General features: G+C 41.7%; 1 protein-coding gene and 1 long non-coding RNA gene across 3 annotated transcripts in view; one reads left to right on the top strand and one right to left on the bottom strand.

Moving 5' to 3' along the window:
- LOC121294335 overlaps positions 1 to 2951 on the top strand; it is a 29257-nt gene extending 26306 nt beyond the window's left edge. The window contains exons 4-5 of one of the 2 annotated variants that reach the window (XR_005946767.1): positions 1380 to 1551; positions 2345 to 2951. This is a non-coding gene — a long non-coding RNA (uncharacterized LOC121294335). The other variant, XR_005946766.1, reaches the window with a different exon arrangement.
- Positions 2952 to 8155: 5204 nt separating this feature from the next.
- Positions 8156 to 17570, bottom strand: part of LOC121294264 (immunoglobulin superfamily DCC subclass member 3-like) — a 58547-nt gene continuing 49132 nt past the window's right edge. The window contains exons 9-15 of the mRNA XM_041217828.1: positions 14430 to 14677; positions 13185 to 13349; positions 12118 to 12306; positions 10959 to 11063; positions 10436 to 10571; positions 9960 to 10182; positions 8156 to 9184 (exon numbers count right to left, since the gene is read on the bottom strand). Of these exons, the coding sequence (XP_041073762.1) occupies positions 9017 to 9184; positions 9960 to 10182; positions 10436 to 10571; positions 10959 to 11063; positions 12118 to 12306; positions 13185 to 13349; positions 14430 to 14677 (1234 nt within the window). The 3' untranslated portion in view covers positions 8156 to 9016. The remainder of the gene's footprint in view (positions 9185 to 9959; positions 10183 to 10435; positions 10572 to 10958; positions 11064 to 12117; positions 12307 to 13184; positions 13350 to 14429; positions 14678 to 17570) is intronic.

Below are 17570 nucleotides of genomic sequence, written 5' to 3'. Positions count from 1 at the left end.
TTACCCTAGACAAATGAGAATGATTAGTCCAATCAATAAGAAAAGCAATTTCCCTGACTTGCACTAATATGAATATATTAGTGACATTTCCCCTGTATCTAAGCAAACGTTCTCTACACAATATCATGTGTAGCTTCAGTCCTGCATTTAGGTGACACTGATTTCTTTGGCACATGCTGCACAGCGGTGGATCTGAAAAATGAATCTATTGAAACATGCACACTGTAAGAGAGACATTGTAATGGATCCCAGTGCATGGGTGCACAGTCTGAGTGACGTGGTGCTATTGCTGCACTGACTAATGCAATCACAAATCATTTTTTTCATAAGTGGCTGCTGTATTCTGATTACAATCTTTTTCCAAAATGAACAGAGCTATCATTAGAGTCTTTCCTGGTTGCTTTGATTTCTTTTTCTAAGGTCTATTTCATCAGGTATGTGATATTTGTATGAGAAGAAGGATTGGAAGGATGCTTTAAACAGTACTATCTATTTTCTCAAAACCATTTCTTTGTAGATTTGCCTGTATTCACTCTTTTTCTCACAATCACTGTGTCTAATTAAACAGCTGCAAGGCAAAGGCACACAGTGTGAGTACCAGAGGGGAAAGCTTGTCTGTACACAACACTGTTAATCTTTGGGCTTCCACTACACTGAGTAGGGACCTATTGAAGGCTGGGCTGCTTTTGAAGTAGGAAATTGGACCCTACAATGTGTGCAAAGAAATTTCAATTTTGTCAATACCGGAAACCACATGTCAACCGTTTCTTTTCTGAAGATAGACCAGGGGTGTGAATAGCTTGGTTATTGAGAGATAACCGTGTCAAATATTATATAAAAGATCCACTGGATTATTTGTTTGAATTCATTTTGAATATTTCTTTGTATGCTGAATGCATGCTAAATGTTACCGAACCGTGCCACTTGCATGACGTTTATCTATCTGTGTACAGTAGCTATCTGGGCTTTCTTTTCTTTCACTGACCGGAGCAGTGCACTCGGTAGCTACTGTACCAGCTCACTGGGTTTTATTACATGTTATGCTAGGGTACACTAGATTTGATTAATTACCACCATGCTGATTTTATTAATGTTTTTTTTTTACCTTAACCATATTGCTGATTTTAGATATTTTACACTTAACACTTACCGTATGTGAAGCCTGTCTTGTCTTGGGAAAGCTTGTCTGTACACAACACTGTTAATCTTTGGGCTTGCCCTACACTCAGTCATTGCCTACTATTTTGTGGACCTCTGGGTTTGTTTGATATAAAACCTATACTTAATGGGCAAATTGTGCATGTCATCACCATAGCCAATGATAATCCCTTTTCACAGATGCAATAACGAAACATCTCCTTTGGGCTTTTGTTTAACAGTAGAAACGAAGAAAGCTGCATAGGAAAGTCAGCCCAGAGAGCTGCAGGGGCATTGTAATGATTTGCCAGTAAGAATCTGGGAAGCAGCAGCCAGCAGTATCTGTGATTACACTGAAAAAACAAGATGGTTGCAAGATGGGGAAAAAAGTGCATAGTTAACCAGGGGATTGAGGTAAGATAAATACAATCCAAATGTTCCATGAAGCACGTATAGTTCATGCAGTATTTAAAACAATATAGATGAGCTGTACAGAATTCGACATTCACCACCCAAAGCATGCTATTATTATTATTGTTATTATTATTGAATGTTGACCAGGTCCTAATGAAACTGAACCAGATGCTAGTATTCACAATTTTGAACAAGTCAGATGTCAGCAAATGGTTCCCAAACATAACAATTCGTTACCTTGATGTACTGCCAAGTCAGATGTCAGCAAATGGTTCCCAAACATAACAATTCGTTACCTTGCTTCTGTAGAATTTGTGCTAACTGCAGGCTGACAAGATGGTTTCCATTTGCAGATCTGTGAGTAGTGGTTTAACAGTCACCTGGCCTGTGCGTCAGGGCTGTGAAATCTGGAAGCAGTAAAACCTTAGAACAAGAAGGCATGAAAGTGGGTCTGGTTGACATCTGACCTCTTCTCTACAGTTCCTTTGAGCTGTTAAAATGCAAGCGTAGCAAAAGTCAAAAGACAGCTGGGGTCTTTTCTGCATTTGGAACATGTGGACCGAGGGAAGGCAGGGGGCCCATACTCAGCTCTACCTCAACTGCTTTTGGGTCAGGAAAACGTGTATTTATTCCCTTAGCAGTGATCTGCTCCTAGATCTGTTTTCACTGCTTTTATGGAGTGCCTTGCCCCTTTCTTCCAAGTTCCATATTTTCAGATTTACGGTATGATCTTCAAAGTAAATGTGGAAAACAGTACTTGGTGCTACTAATTTTTTTTTATTTTTTTTTTTAGGAAAAACATGGAGAGGTGTTTTGTAAAGGGCACCGGATATTATCTCAGTAACTGGCCCTGCACCAGAATACTATCAGTATCACGTTGAGTGATGATATATTTGACGCTTGCCTATTATTGTGTCATTCGTTAGAAGGCTTTCTTCAGCAGTCCTCCTAGACTTGCAGTGAGCTGTCCTGCAGAGCCTTGCCAGTTCACTGTAGTTCACATGTCACACTACTTGTTCATGATCTGCTCTGTATTACAGTTGTGCCAGGGGAGATTTATTAAAACTCATGCGACATGCTAATCCAGGGGTGTCCGATCACAGTCCTAGTGGGCCACTCCACTCCAGGTTGAACAGGTGAGATGAGATAATGAACTACTTTGGGGTCTGGATGGAGGTTTAGATTGGTTTTTACAATCTAGAACACGGTTGGAACAAAGACCAGGAGTGGAAGGACCAACTTTGGCTAGCGCAGTGCTAATCAGTGTCCTGATTATATGATTTAAATGCGTCTCGTATTTTAAATGATTTCTACTCTGTCTCAATAAAACAACACTTGAGAACCAACTTTCTGCTGATTTACAGATAACCGATTTGAGACGGAAGTTGTTAAAAAAATAAAGGCCTTGCTATAAAAGAATTAGTAACCATCTTGCTGGTGTCCATTACTGGAATGCTTATTGGAGCATGTACAGCACGGTTTCCTTCATAATGTGAATACTACTGCTCAATGAATACTTTCACAGTTATTGCATTTAAATGCATTAGATACTTTATTAAGCCTAAGGGAGTGTGCATTTTCATGACTATAAACCACACTATCAATTCTTTAATAACATCACTGTATAGTGGGACCATGTCAGAGTAAAAGCTTGGCTACCTGAGTGATGTCCATTGATGGATACAGGCAGCTCTAAATACACCTTTGTTTGCTCATTGCTCACATAACAAATAAAAAAACATTAGAGTTACAGCAGCTGAATTGCAGTGATTTATGCATGCAGAGCGCTCATTGTTTCCTTAGAAGCGATGAAATGTTAGTTTACAAATTGAGTGAAATGTCTGCTGTTATCTCCTCTTGAGGTTGTGAACTCAGCAATATTACATTGATTTAATAATTCAACAGCGGTTTAGAGTTATATAACTCTATAACTCTCATTATGTGCTTGTATCCAATAAATAAAATAACTCAAGATACTGTACAAACGTGCGCTCTTCTGGGTGTCCCAATAGTTAATCGATAGAGTTGGATCACAGTGTGTATTTTTTGTAAACACATTGGCAATACATTTCTTTCTCTTCATTGCTTCTAAACGTTTCAGCAAACGCCAGAGAAGCCCTTGTGCTCTTTCCAAGCGTCACCCCCCTGGGCCTCCCTTCATTCCCTGGCAGTATTCAAGCCTGCACTCCTTTTATCTGCCTATACTCTTTACTATCAGGGCCATTTCATTGTCATTAAATCTCTTCCAGCTTCTGCATGTAAACCCATGGACACCAGTGGTTACTATCGATGTGGAGGGATCCAGGAATCTGTCTTCTTTTTATAACATTGTCTTCAGATATATGGGCTTTAATTCACCGCAAGGGGGGCTCCAACAGAACCCAACTGGAGAGGGGATGCTAATCTATTCAGTGCTGGCTGGTACCTTAGTATTGCTTTGTCAGTCTGAATTAGTAGGTTTACTTACTGTAACTGAGTTAATTGAAAGGTGGTGTGAGGTTCTAGAATCAGAATCCTGACTAGAAGTTCGGAACCAAGCAAAACAATCTGCAAAATCTGTCTCCTCTCTCTCTCTCTCACACACACACACAGAGCTTGTGTGCATACATAATATAGATTTTATTTTTTTTTTTAGTGGTTTTATATCAAACACTTGTGTAGGATCAGAAGTCGAACATTGAGGGGGTACCGTTAATGGGCTCCCTTTCCGTACTTCAGCAGTAAATACAAGACACACAGGCAGATTTGTAGAACTAGATCTAGTTTTATTCTTAGCAATGGTCTCACAATGAACTCTAAACAATACGAACTACAAAATCATCTAGTTTTTTTTTTATTTTATTACTGACCAACAATCATAGCATCAGCGGGACTTCAACAGAGATGGAGAATACAACTTTGTAGAAAAAAAAAAAAAAAAAAAAAAAGTGCTTCCTGACACAAGGCTTTGAGAACTCCTCTTTACCTGAAACATAGGTCCAAGGGCTGAGCCTGGGACAAGGACGGGCAATCCGAGATCTTCATCAGCTACAGCTAGCAGAGGAATTGTGACCTGAATAAAGTTTGTGCTTTTATTTTACATCTTAACTTCTCATTGGCTGTTCTGACCTATCGTGCATGTGGGATTTGATTAAACAGGCAGCTGAACAGGGGCTTCTGCTTTTTGGCGTTTGAGCCGTTTCCACATTGCGCAGTATTTGAAATGCCCCTGCGCTGTCGAGGGGAATCCATACCGGAATGTTGCACTCTGCAGATATTCTTTTTCCCTGCAGTGTAGTTGCTACAGATGCTGGTCGGTCACAGCCAAACAGCCATGAGTGCTGCAGATCCCTTTATAATGGCCACAGAGTGGGGGCTAAAGCTGAAGTCCCTGTCTGAAGCTCATCACCCTGAAATACGCGTCCCATTTGCCAAACTGGAGTACATAACAATTACTAACATTTTAAAAAAGATTTCAGCATTGCATCTGCTATTGTGACATCACCAGTGAATATATTTCGGAGCAAAGCCTATTGGTCTTGGACAGCTGATATACTCCAGTGTCACAGCTTGAGCAGCGTTTGGTCTTACACAGGTTAGTTCATCTCTCTCCTTTATGTTTACAGTATATACAGTACATAATATAAAGGAAACATACGTGAGATACTGCGAGGCTTCAAGCTTCACACCAGCAAGTCTTCAAGCAGGAGGGGGTACGGGGTTTAGACAACATGCAGCAGAAAGTTAGCATGAAGGGAAATGCTCTGCAAACTTCTGACAGCGTTGAGGCTTTGAGTGATTGCCCTGAGCATATAGAAAACAGAAAGGGAACACAAACTATTGAAATACACTGACAATATTTCAGCCGTACATAAAGAAAAGCTAGCGGGGAGGGAAAAAGGGGAACTGTTCTTTGTGACGAGCTCCTAGAAACAGTAGGGGGATTCTAATTCTCTAACAACTAAATTGTTGAACACCGAAGTGTTTGAAACTACATATTCAGAAGAATTTGTGGTCTATTCATCCTGATCCTTTTCAAAGCTTTTAAAAGCTGAACCAGCAACACTTTGGCACAGCAAACTGTTTGTTTTTCAGGACTCAAGGTTTGAGCTTCTTACTACAATCTCTTAAATACCCTGCTGTTGCCATAGCAATGTTTGGAGCTTAACTGCGTGTTAATTCTAATGTCTATTCCACTGGGCAATTCCGAAAATGGGGTAAACTCAGGACAAGAGGAATTAACCGCTACTGAAAAATGAAAATGCAGTTGAAATTTGGACATAAATGCACTTGTTGAGGTCTGAACATTAACAGTTTAATAGAGCCACCCTTAATACCAGTAACCTGCATTGACGCAGGCCGAGTGTGTATTATTGTATTTAGTTAAGAAGGCAATGGGAAAATCCAAACTAGATAATTAATGGGTTGAAGTGGAGTTGCCTTTATAACTTTTCTTTAATACATACACTGCTGCTTATTTGGCTGGTGGAAGCTTCACCCTCCCATGTGATCTTGAGCACTACAGAAAAGCTTTACAAAATAAATACCTGGACTCGAACAGTAGAAAAATACCCTGTTACTACTATCACACTACTCGCTACTCAAACAATACCATGAGGACACATTCCCTGAAGTCCCTCCCAGAGTCTCGGGATGTTAATCTGCCCAGAATAACAGGCTGCTGTAAACGCTGCGATTAATGGGATTAGATCATTTAGGGTTTGATTGGGTTACGTCAGATTTATCCTCCTCCAGTTAATTAATCTGTCTAGTGGATAAAATGTGGGCCGCTCTCATATTCCTTCTGGAATGGGATCCCAATCTTTGCAGTCAACAACGGCAGGCTAGCTCTCTGGACGGATCTATTCCGTTCAAGGGCAAACACTTACAAGTATTACACACTCATGATATCACTCTGGCACATTGTCACATTAGACCCTTTAAATTCTGTGATGATGGTCATTGTTTTTTTACATATAAAAACATGTGAAAAACACTGTGGATGACAAAGCAAATTCCAATTGAAACATACTTTAAAAGAAAATATTTGTTGAGCTATAATTGAGCTATAAAGCAAATCCACTCTCCAGACTGATATATCAGTGCTTCCCCCCGTTTTGCATTTTACAGACTTAACTATACCACGCCTTTGTGTACTGCACAAAACAAGACTACTGTGAGTCAGCGAGTTGAGTGTTTGAGGCAACAGAGAATTTGGAAAACAGGTTCCATGTTTCTCTCTTGTCGATGGGGATTTGTTGCAATAAAATGGAAGTATGGTCACATGACCTCTTAGCTATGCTGTGTTGCAGTTTGGTCTGAAAATGTCCTAATATGTTGTGCATGTAAGCAGGTGCTATGGCGTTGTAGTGTAACTATGCATAATTACTGTATAGCTAACACCCAACCACAGGGTCCTGATAATCAGTACACTACAGTGTGGAGCATGTCACACTGCACTCTGGGAAATGTAGTTCCACCACACTGTGGGGGGGGGGGGGGGGGGGGGTTAATATATGCCGCAACAGGAACTACTTTTCCCAGCTTCTACAGCTATACCATTAGATGTCACTGTTTGCGATTTTTAAACACTCCTGAGTACAGAACTGTACAAACCACATGAAAAATTGTAATGCAAAAAAATAACAACAGAATAAGGGAATACATAAAATAATAATAAAAAAATTCACAAATCTATTACATTCATTACCTGAAATGATATTTAAAAAAAAAAATGTAATGAATTTTTTGTCCACATGCTACAGTGAACCTGCAGTGAATGCCCTTGCAGTAGACTGTGTTAATGTACAACCTGTATTGAACTTTCCTGGACTTACTGATTATATAAACTTACAGACCACCATGAGAGAATGGCTGCTTGTATTGAGGTAGGGGACCAGGCACATGCATCTACTCAAGCTACAGTACAGAACCACCAGCTCTAAGGCTTTAAAGACGAGCTCCACAGAAGACACTGCAACTCATACCCTTGGGAACAGGAGCTACTCGTTTTACACGATAAAAAAAACACATTTAAAAAAGACTGAATTATACTGACTGGCCCAGAAAAAAGGGAACTGAAACATAACTGTACTCTTTACATAACTGTACCACAGACAGCACCACCCAAGAACAAAGTATAGTCAAGAACAGGTCTTATTTCTGCTGAATATCAGCTTCAAATCTGCTTTTAAGTGGACACATTCACTGCTTCGCTTCAATATTTTAACAAATATTCTTTAATGGTGAACTGTAATTTTGGCAGATTTACTTTTTATCATACTTCCCAAAAAAAGTCCTTAGGGGTACCTACCGCTATATGTTTTTAATTATAAATTGTATAATGTGTATTCTTCAGAACTTGTATCCTCAGGGTATTAGTAGCAGCGCAATGTATATCTAACCATCTTTACACAAAAAAAAAAAAAAAATTAAAATTAACAATACTAGAGTGTTTTTGTCAGAACACACTACAGAAACACAATTACTAAATATAAAACACTATTTAAAAAGTCTTCACAAGAACAGTTTCATACAACACCTTGTCCTTTACAGTTTTTTGAGACTCCATCAAATCCACAAGTAGATCAAACAAAGCAGTGAAGAGAAGACCCCCCCCCCCTCCCCCGACAAAAACATTATAATACATAATTTATAATACATTAAAAAAGAAAGAATTAAAAAAAACTTGAGGTAGAACATTGCCTTCAGTGTTAGGAAGTGCTTACGTTGGAAATATTTTGTAGCAGGTGTGTAACAGAAGGATTTTTTTTTTTTTGTGGTAGTACTAAACAAGTACAGACCAAGTGATATGATATTCGTTGAAAAACAAGGAAGACAGAACAGCTGTGGCTTCCCAGAAGACATTCATTTCCGGCTGAGGTAGGTTCATATTGAGCATCCTAAGGGTTGATAGCCAAGGCTATAATAGCCTACATGTAGGGCAAACCGTTGACATAGCTGAGCAAAAAAAAAAACAACTTTACAGTAAAAAAAAGAATCCTGAGAACTCCCTGGAGCAGGCCTCTTCTGGACCCCCCTCGTGTGGAATCATTGGTAGATTATTGGCAAGACTTTAAGTTCCTTTTCTAAAATTAAAAGGCCTACAAGTGTAGGTACTGGGCTGTCAACGTTAAATAATTCATTGAAATCTACAAGTCTGTCAAACAGGCTTTGCTGAAGATGGCAATCTCGGTCTGTTGTCCCTTACAGCAGTGTCCTGTAACCAGCCTCTGGAGAGACAGCGATAGAGAAACGTCCATCTGTCCAATATGACAGCATCTTATCATTCATAAGAACAAAAGAAAATAAGAGAAAGAAGATAAAAGGCCCGAGTCTGACAAGAATGATAAAAACCTGACCTGACGGCATTACAAGGGCAGCTTGAGCATCAATCCTTCAAAAAAATCAAAATAAAAAAAGAAGCATACAGTTGACCTGAGACTGTTAATAAGAATTCTACAAGAGGCGTTCTAAAACTTGGCATTCATCCTTGTTCCTCGGTTCGATGGAGGTGGTTCTGGGAAGGGCAGGTGGCGCCCCCTACTGGAGCACTCTCACTCGGCAGCTGTCGTTCTTCCGTGATGCTGAATTCGTCTAGCGGGAGGGTGGAGATTTGTGTCTCGTCGTGCAACGTGACAGGGATGTTGTCAGTCTGCCCAAACAAACAACAGGTCACACAGTACATTTTCTTGTTTATCTGTGTTTAAAATCCCAAAGACCTACAGTAAGTCAATTTCTTTGAGAATACGCCACATACATTAGGTTTCTTTGTACTTCTACCCTAAATAAAACCGTAAATACCAGTATTTGTTTTCCCATCATGGGTCAACTCAAAAGCTTAAAACTATACTGTATCAGACCCATAGGTCACCAATACAGATTTACAGATTCTCGTTTTAACCCATATATCATCTCAAATCACTGGATTAAAAAAATCATCTTTTTAAAAATCCTATTTGTGCCTGACAAATCACTCTGAAGGCTTTAGTCACCTCTCCATTCCTCACTTCTAAATCCCTGGCAAAGCTAGGGAATGGCACGGACAGCTGGGGCACACTCTTACTGTGCATTTGTCATCTGCACAGTAACACGTTCTTTTGTGTAAATAGAAACTCTGCAAAATGATACTAAAGGGCTTTCGTAAAACCAAGACTTGCACTAATGTTTAACCAGGTCTTGCATCAACGTTACATTCTGCAGAACAGTTTAGTCACATTGCAGACCCTATAGCATCCCGGCCCTACACCCTAATGTTACTTTTATTGCAGGGAAAAAACAGACGACTTTTTTGTCTGAAATTTCGCAAAAAAAAAAAAAAAAAAAAAAAAAAAAAAAAAAAAAAAAGCTATGAATTGAAAACTATAGGGGACGGTGCCACGGGGGGGGGGTGGGGGTGACTGTACCCCCTCATCCCCCCACTTGCTCACCTCGTTCCCTTTGTCAGGCTGTTCTCGGAGTGGGGTCCCTGGGAACAGCCTCTCTAGCTCGTTGGTATCGGCAGGTTGTTTCCCAGTGTTCCCAGTGTTTCCAGTCTCATCGAGGTCCCTCCGCGACACTCTGTTCAGCACCAGCCCTGCTGAGCTCCTGGTCTGATTGCGGGTGACCTGAGGCGTGGCCAAGTGATCCTGTGCGTTCTTACACATGAGCAACCTGCAAAACAAGGGCAAGAGGAACTGATCAGAGAACAGGCAGGATTCGTTAAAACCCATTAACTGAATGAGGTACAAAAACACAAGAACAATGACTGCATTCTTCTATTTTCAATGTTCTCTCGACAGTTTGTTGACTGGTTATCCCCGTGTTGCATATTCAATACTGCCTATGTTTACAATGAAACCATAGGGTGCATGTATCCAATTAAACGTTAGACATGGGTATTGCTCTGCCCCCGGTTTAAAAGTACCTTCCACGATATCCGAACATGAGGAACAGGACACAGAAGATGATGCAGGTGACTCCGATGTGAATCCCAATGATGATGCCTGTGGTTGAAGTTTTGTTTTGTTCATCTTTTACACAGTTGCAGGGGGTATTCAGCACTGAGAGAAAAAAACAAACAAAAAAAAAACATTACATTGAGTTTAAATCGTTTCCCACAAAACCACAACCCTCTCTCAACTGGAAACCACAATGGGAGCAATGTGGCAGCTTCATTTTGCATGAAGCAGATATGAAGCTAAGCTCAAGAGGTGGATTAGGAGGTACCGGAAAGGGAGGCAGAGGATTTGAATAGGCCAACACTTAATGAAACTGCAAAAGATATGCTACACAGCATTAGAAAACGACTGTTAGTAATGAGATTACCGTAAACTACAATATACGTTGCTCTGTATAGCTTTGAGGTCGTGGTTTTCTGACTGACTTGTATATATGAAAGTGTCCCCCTCAGGCAGTGCATTTGGAGGATCGATTGGACTGTCTCTCACCTGAGCGCTCGACGGTGTCTCGCAGGGATACAAAGCGCACGCTGGAGTTCCCTTCTCCGTGCTGGTTGAAAGCAAGGAGCTTTACTTCATACACCACAGAGGGGTCTGAGGGTGAAAAACACTGAGCTCAATATTACAAGTAACATCACTGGAACTGTACTACACAAAGCATGCACTGTACATACTGTGAAATACCAAATATCTGCGGCAACTTCATTTTGCAGAGGACTCGCTATGGACTTGCCCCAGTGCTCACCGAGCTGGGTGATGTTGAGGGGTGCGAGAGCCCCAGTGCTCACCGAGCTGGGTGATGTTGAGGGGTGCGAGCGCCCCAGTGCTCACCGAGCTGGGTGATGTTGAGGGGTGCGAGAGCCCCAGTGCTCACCGAGCTGGGTGATGTTGAGGGGTGCGAGCGCCCCAGTGCTCACCGAGCTGGGTGATGTTGAGGGGTGCGACAGCCCCAGTGCTCACCGAGCTGGGTGATGTTGAGGGGTGCGAGAGCCCCAGTGCTCACCGAGCTGGGTGATATTGAGGGGTGCGAGTGCCCCAGTGCTTACCAAGCTGGGTGATGTTGAGGGGTGCGAGAGCCCCAGTGCTCACCGAGCTGGGTGATGTTGAGGGGTGCGAGCGCCTCAGTGCTCACCGAGCTGGGTGATGTTGAGGGGTGCGACAGCCCCAGTGCTCACCGAGCTGGGTGATGTTGAGGGGTGCGAGCGCCCCAGTGCTCACCGAGCTGGGTGATGTTGAGGGGTGCGAGAGCCCCAGTGCTCACCGAGCTGGGTGATGTTGAGGGGTGCGAGAGCCCCAGTGCTTACCGAGCTGGGTGATGTTGAGGGGTGCGAGAGCCCCAGTGCTTACCGAGCTGGGTGATGTTGAGGGGTGCGAGCGCCCCAGTGCTTACCGAGCTGGGTGATGTTGAGGGGTGCGAGAGCCCCAGTGCTCACCGAGCTGGGTGATGTTGAGGGGTGCGAGAGCCCCAGTGCTCACCGAGCTGGGTGATGTTGAGGGGTGCGAGAGCCCCAGTGCTCACCGAGCTGGGTGATGTTGAGGGGTGCGAGCGCCCCAGTGCTTACCGAGCTGGGTGATGTTGAGGGGTGCGACAGCCCCAGTGCTCACCGAGCTGGGTGATATTGAGGGGTGCGAGCGCCCCAGTGCTTACCAAGCTGGGTGATGTTGAAGGACGTGATGTTGCTGGGCAGCCGCAGCGGACCGGTGAAGTGCGAGACGTGGACTTTGCGGTAATACAGCTTAAAGCCCCTGTGCATGCCCAGCTTAATAGAGGGCTCCCATGTGGCCTGGATTGATGTGCTGTTTAAAACCTTAATAAAGAGCGATGGGGTGGCTGGAACTGAAACAAAAAAAGAGATCAATTTCACTGCCTAGGTTTTCAAAGCCTTTATTATATTACTGCTAACATGCTAGTTTGGGCTGTAGTGAAATACTGAATTGACAAATATAGCCCAAGATCAAAATCAGTAATCAAAAACTAGCCATAACTGTGTGCGTAACACATAATGTAGCAGAACTGATATAATACAAGCAAGTAGTAAATACAGTATAATCGTAAATCTCGAAAAACTACTCACTTCTAAATCTTTTGTAGTCATTTTTGTATTACTTTAGTATAAATACATGTTAATTTGGATTCATATGTTGTTTTTTTCTGACTTTATGTGAGAAAACATTTGCCCATTTTCCCATTGGAAATAGTGATATTTTGAAATATCACTGTCCTGGTCACAAAAGCAAAGTTTGTGGAGAATAATAGCCATTTTCTATACTTTTGAGGCATAAGCAATTAGGAAATAACACTTACTACCCAGGAACAAAAAAAAAAAAAATTTGTTACACGTTGTTATCAAAAAAAAAAAAAAAATGTTGGCAATTCCTTAAGCAATGTAATTTTCTGAAGAATGTACGTAATGTAAAAAAAAAAAAAAAAAGCAAATTTTCTGAAGAATGACGTAATGTAATTCATTTTCCTGTAATCCGCTCCAGCACATCAATCTGTGCTCTCCGGCAAAGGCTGCTGGGATCGTAGAGTGGGTGGAGGAGGGATTAACAAGGCGTAGCCTGACCTGACAGGAGTGGTGTCACATATGCACACTCCCTGTCAAGATAATTTACACCTGCGGCTCATGGTTTATGGTGCGTGTGTGGCTGAACTCCCCAGAAAGTGGCGGGTCAGAGTCTTTTTTCCTTTAGTGGGACAGGATTTCTACCCACCTTCCCCCAGCGTCTTCTCTGTGGCCGTCTCCGAGGGCTTGCTGGCTCCGCGGGAGGTGTAGGCCTTCACGTAGAACGTGTAGCTGGTGGAAGGCTCCAGGTCAGACACCAACTGTTGGAAAGTACTTTTACTAACAGCTTCCTGGTACTCCATTTCAATGGGATCTGAAGAAATAAAAGGATACGCTGTATGCACACATACACACCCCTTCAATTAAAACTGGGTGACAGCTACAGCAGACACTGCTCAACCTGAACCCAAACCAACCTGAATAAACTCCAGCTCTACCCTCTGCCCTGTGATAGCCCAGTTTATGTCTAAGGCTGATAATTAAAGTATTTCCTCTCTCTCAGACTCTGGAGGCATTAGTTAGCAGCCTGCTAGCACGAGCGCAGTGCCTTGTAGCAGTCAAAATAACACGCCTACGGTTTGACAGTCGTGGACTTCTGCTGGTTATAAAAAACAATAATAATAAAAACAAAAAGAGATAACTGAATTTCTTCAAATTGAATTTAAAAACCCTGTTTAATTTCAGGCTCTAATGTGCAAGTGATTAAAATCGTATGAGGCATAAGCTTTTTATACTGGGTCTCTGTTACTGTTTCTCAACTTTAAATTAATCTCTACCTCCCAAGTTCAAAAGAAAAAGACAAAAATTAAATGAAGTAAAAGGCAGAATATGAAAGAGGTGGAAATATAAGTAGGAAGGATTTATTTGTATGTTGTTGTGTTATTTTGTCTTCTTTTGAAATATACTTGGGATTTACCCTTTTTTTTTTTTTTAAACCAATGAAGGATGAACTCTAAACCAATGCTTGGGAAAAGGGCAATGGAAAGGCACAGCTCTGATATCAGTACTGGTGGTCTTGTGTTCAGCAGACACTGTGTTCATTACTGCCTGCAGTTAAGGAAAAGGTGGTCCATCACAGGTGTTGACAGACAGAGAGAGTCCAGAGTCCCCCTGCGGTCTTCAAACCTGCGACCCAAGGTGAACGCACCCCCTACTGCGAGTACCATTAAACTGATCTCAAGCAGTGCACATGGTGTGGCGACATACTGTTTCAGCACGACTGGTGTAGCCCACACTTCGAACTGAGCCCTCCGTGGAACGAAATCTGTCTGCTGTTAGAGGGCTGAGGTGTGGTATAAGGACCCTTTGAAAAAGGTCCGCGATGACTCACTTTACTGACTGCATCAGGACACTTCTTCCCCAGCGCCCACTCCGTATGGCATGAGGTGCTTACCTATGGTTTTCCGGATGTGCAGCACGTAGCCGATGATCTCCTGTGTGTTCTGCAGGGGCTGGCTCCACAACACCTGGATGGCAGTGGAGGAGGCCGTCACAGCCTTCACGTCTCGAGGGGGACTGGGTAACCCGTCCACCCAGAGCACAGTGAGCCGGGCGCTGGCCTGGGTGGAGCCCGCGCTGTTCTCCGCAATGCACTGGTAAATAGCCTCATCCTCCAGGCTAATCCCATAGATAGTAAGGGTGCTGCCAAACAGATGGGAAATGCATGAGAGGCACATTACACCATGTAAAAAAATGTAATTAAAAAGTAGAAGAAATAACTGGAGATGTTTTACAATATTGGACTGTGAATGCATACAGTAAATGCTTCAGTCCCTTCTGGGAGCAGTTGAAAGGCATGATCACTGGTGAACATTGCGACTGTTTCCACGTGGCTCTGACCTGCTTGCATCGAGTTATGGAACTTAATCACCCTGCTGTACAAACAGCAACTGAGGGTTCTCAGTAAGAGCGGCCACCATGCATTTCAAAAACACGGCTTTGTCACATTACAGCCTCCCAGCTTTACAGAGAGCCAGTTCTAGACTATTAGGGCTGAATATATCATTAGTATCTTTGCTTCCACAATCCTTGGGCTATAAAATAAACCATTAAACAGTTTAACTAATCATTTGGGGGCGAGATATGTAAATTGGCCAGCAGCTCATTTGAATTCTGGCTTCTGATCATTGAATTCCATTACCATCATCATCTTTTTCTTTTTTTTTAATTATTATTTACAATTTTGCAAAAGTATTTATTTTTGTGGGGGCAACACTGACATTAAGAAGCAAAAAATTAATATATTTTTTTAAATTATTGTACTTTCTGATTTGGCAAATTATGTACCAGTAAATAAAATATATATGTATGTGTGGGGGGGGGGGGGTTAAAAAAAAACAAGAGATTACAGTTAATAAAGTGAAATGTGTGCTCCTTATCCTCCGTACTGCTGTGGGTTAAATACCCACATTATTTGATTTCATGTTTTATTTTTGAAATGCCTTTGCAATAAAGTTAAATATTCTTTTTCATTTTCACACCAGCCTCAGTTGTTACAGTCACCTCTATTCAAACCCTGTGAAGAAGCAGGGTTCTGTAGGAGCAATCTCAATACAAAATAGAAAAGGAACAAAAAGGTCTGAGGCATGTTCAGCAGGGCAACATGCATGGCGCACCTCGGAGGGCACGGGGAGGGTTTTACTGTCAGCTCTCTTTATTTGGGAACAAAAGTTCTTACTTTGGGGACCAGCAGTACAAACTGGAGGGCCGCAGAAAACGGAACAGTGAATTTAACAAACTTGCATTTGGCTGACAAGTTATACAGTATTATAGCACCACCTACAACAGATTTATCAAAACACCAGAATACTTCCCACTTAACCCATTAAGTACCAGCTATGAAGCTCATAGAACACATAGAAAATGGAGCTTTATCATCACTGTGGTGAGGAAAACACCAAGAAAGGGATCATTTTTAGGCTTCAGTTTCTTATTTTATATTGAGGTGTCATAAAAGCATCATATTTGCAGAATGACTTAATTTAGACTCAAATTTTATGGATAACAAAATTAGTTAAATATAGGTTAGAGAAAAATTAAAATATCAGGTAAATGCCAGTTAGAAAATGCTCCAAAACATGACAATGTAGCCAGTCCTCAAATGAGGACAGTGGCACGTACTGGTTAAGGAATCGCCAAATCTAGAAATGCCTCCAATCCACCCCTTCTCATTTTCTTATTTCTTTACCTTTTACATTTCCCTTGCCTGTGTAACCTGCTGTAACAAGCATCTATGCTTAGAAGTACTGTATATGAACCAGAACTCATTTAATCATTGAAGATGTTGGAACATGAGCATTCTAGATTTAGGGATGATACTGGAAAATACTGGAACAACATTTAAATTTAGCCTGAACTGAATTCAGAATTTGTTGTTTAAAATAAGCTGACTTAAATGTCCATTTTCATTAGCATAAACAGAGATAGATTGCAGTCTGCTCTTTCGAGTCTAAAAACAATTTACAGACTGGTCAATGCAAGTTACATGTAAGAGTTGTAAAATATTGATCTGGAAGTGGATTGGAGCTCAAAGCAGTTGTGACATGGGCTTGAGGAATCCGGACTTGCATGTCTGGTATTTATTGCAAACATGTTAAAAAGTCCAATCATCTATTTATTGTATAGGTTTGTTGTTACATGACCTACTCTTTCGTTGTTTTATATATAGTAAACCCTGACACTCATGTGACAGACAGCTGAAACGTGTAAAAGTGTATAGTAGATTCCTTTTATTTCTTGTAAAGGTTGGTGTTTGTGAAGTACATGTGTAACAAGCTGTTCTCTTATATCCAGCAGGATAATTTCTTGTTATGAAGTTGAACGCACAGATCCTGGTAGGCTCATACTGTCAGCTTGTCAGGGCACACGCTGCTTGGAAACGTGGGAACAGGAGTTATGAGGCTCCATTTACACCTCTGGCAGATCAAGAGTCAATCTCATTGAATCCGCTGTGATTTCTATGACAAGTTCCAGTGAAACCACGCCATTGTCTAACCCACGCTGGGGCTGAAACCAGCAGAGATATCTATAAAATGGAAGCCTATTTTTAGCAGGGAGATGCACAATACAGTATGGATCAGTTACACATCACAGTTCTAGCCATAGACAATCTTCCTCCTACAATGTTGGTACACAAAACTAATAAAGGCTCAATCAAAGTCTTCTTTTGCTCAGTTTGCATGTAGTAGTGCAAACAGAACCTGACAAATGTGCGCGCACACATGCAGAAGAAATTCCTGGATTCAGTTTAAGACTGTACCCCAACAATTGCATTTTGTCTTTTCACGTATTACTATATAGACAATGCCAGTAAGGACACAATAAAAGAAAAGTCAAAACGAGATTTACTATTACCGAAGATAGTATGACACGTGTTTAACATTCTGCAGTCCTTACAGAAAATGCAAATCGGTTACAACAGGCACCCACCTTTGGAATGCAGTGACAGCTCACTCTGCTGCTGGAATTCTGTACAAGCCCTGTGCCACAACCAAAAAATGTGAAAATGAACTTTGACGCAGAGGTGCTGCCAGCA

The sequence above is a fragment of the Polyodon spathula genome, chromosome 19 (genome assembly GCF_017654505.1).
Source record: "Polyodon spathula isolate WHYD16114869_AA chromosome 19, ASM1765450v1, whole genome shotgun sequence".
Classification (NCBI taxonomy): Eukaryota; Metazoa; Chordata; class Actinopteri; order Acipenseriformes; family Polyodontidae; genus Polyodon; species Polyodon spathula.
The sequence above is the reverse complement of the archived record's forward strand: the minus strand, read 5'-3'. Positions and strand labels throughout refer to the sequence as shown.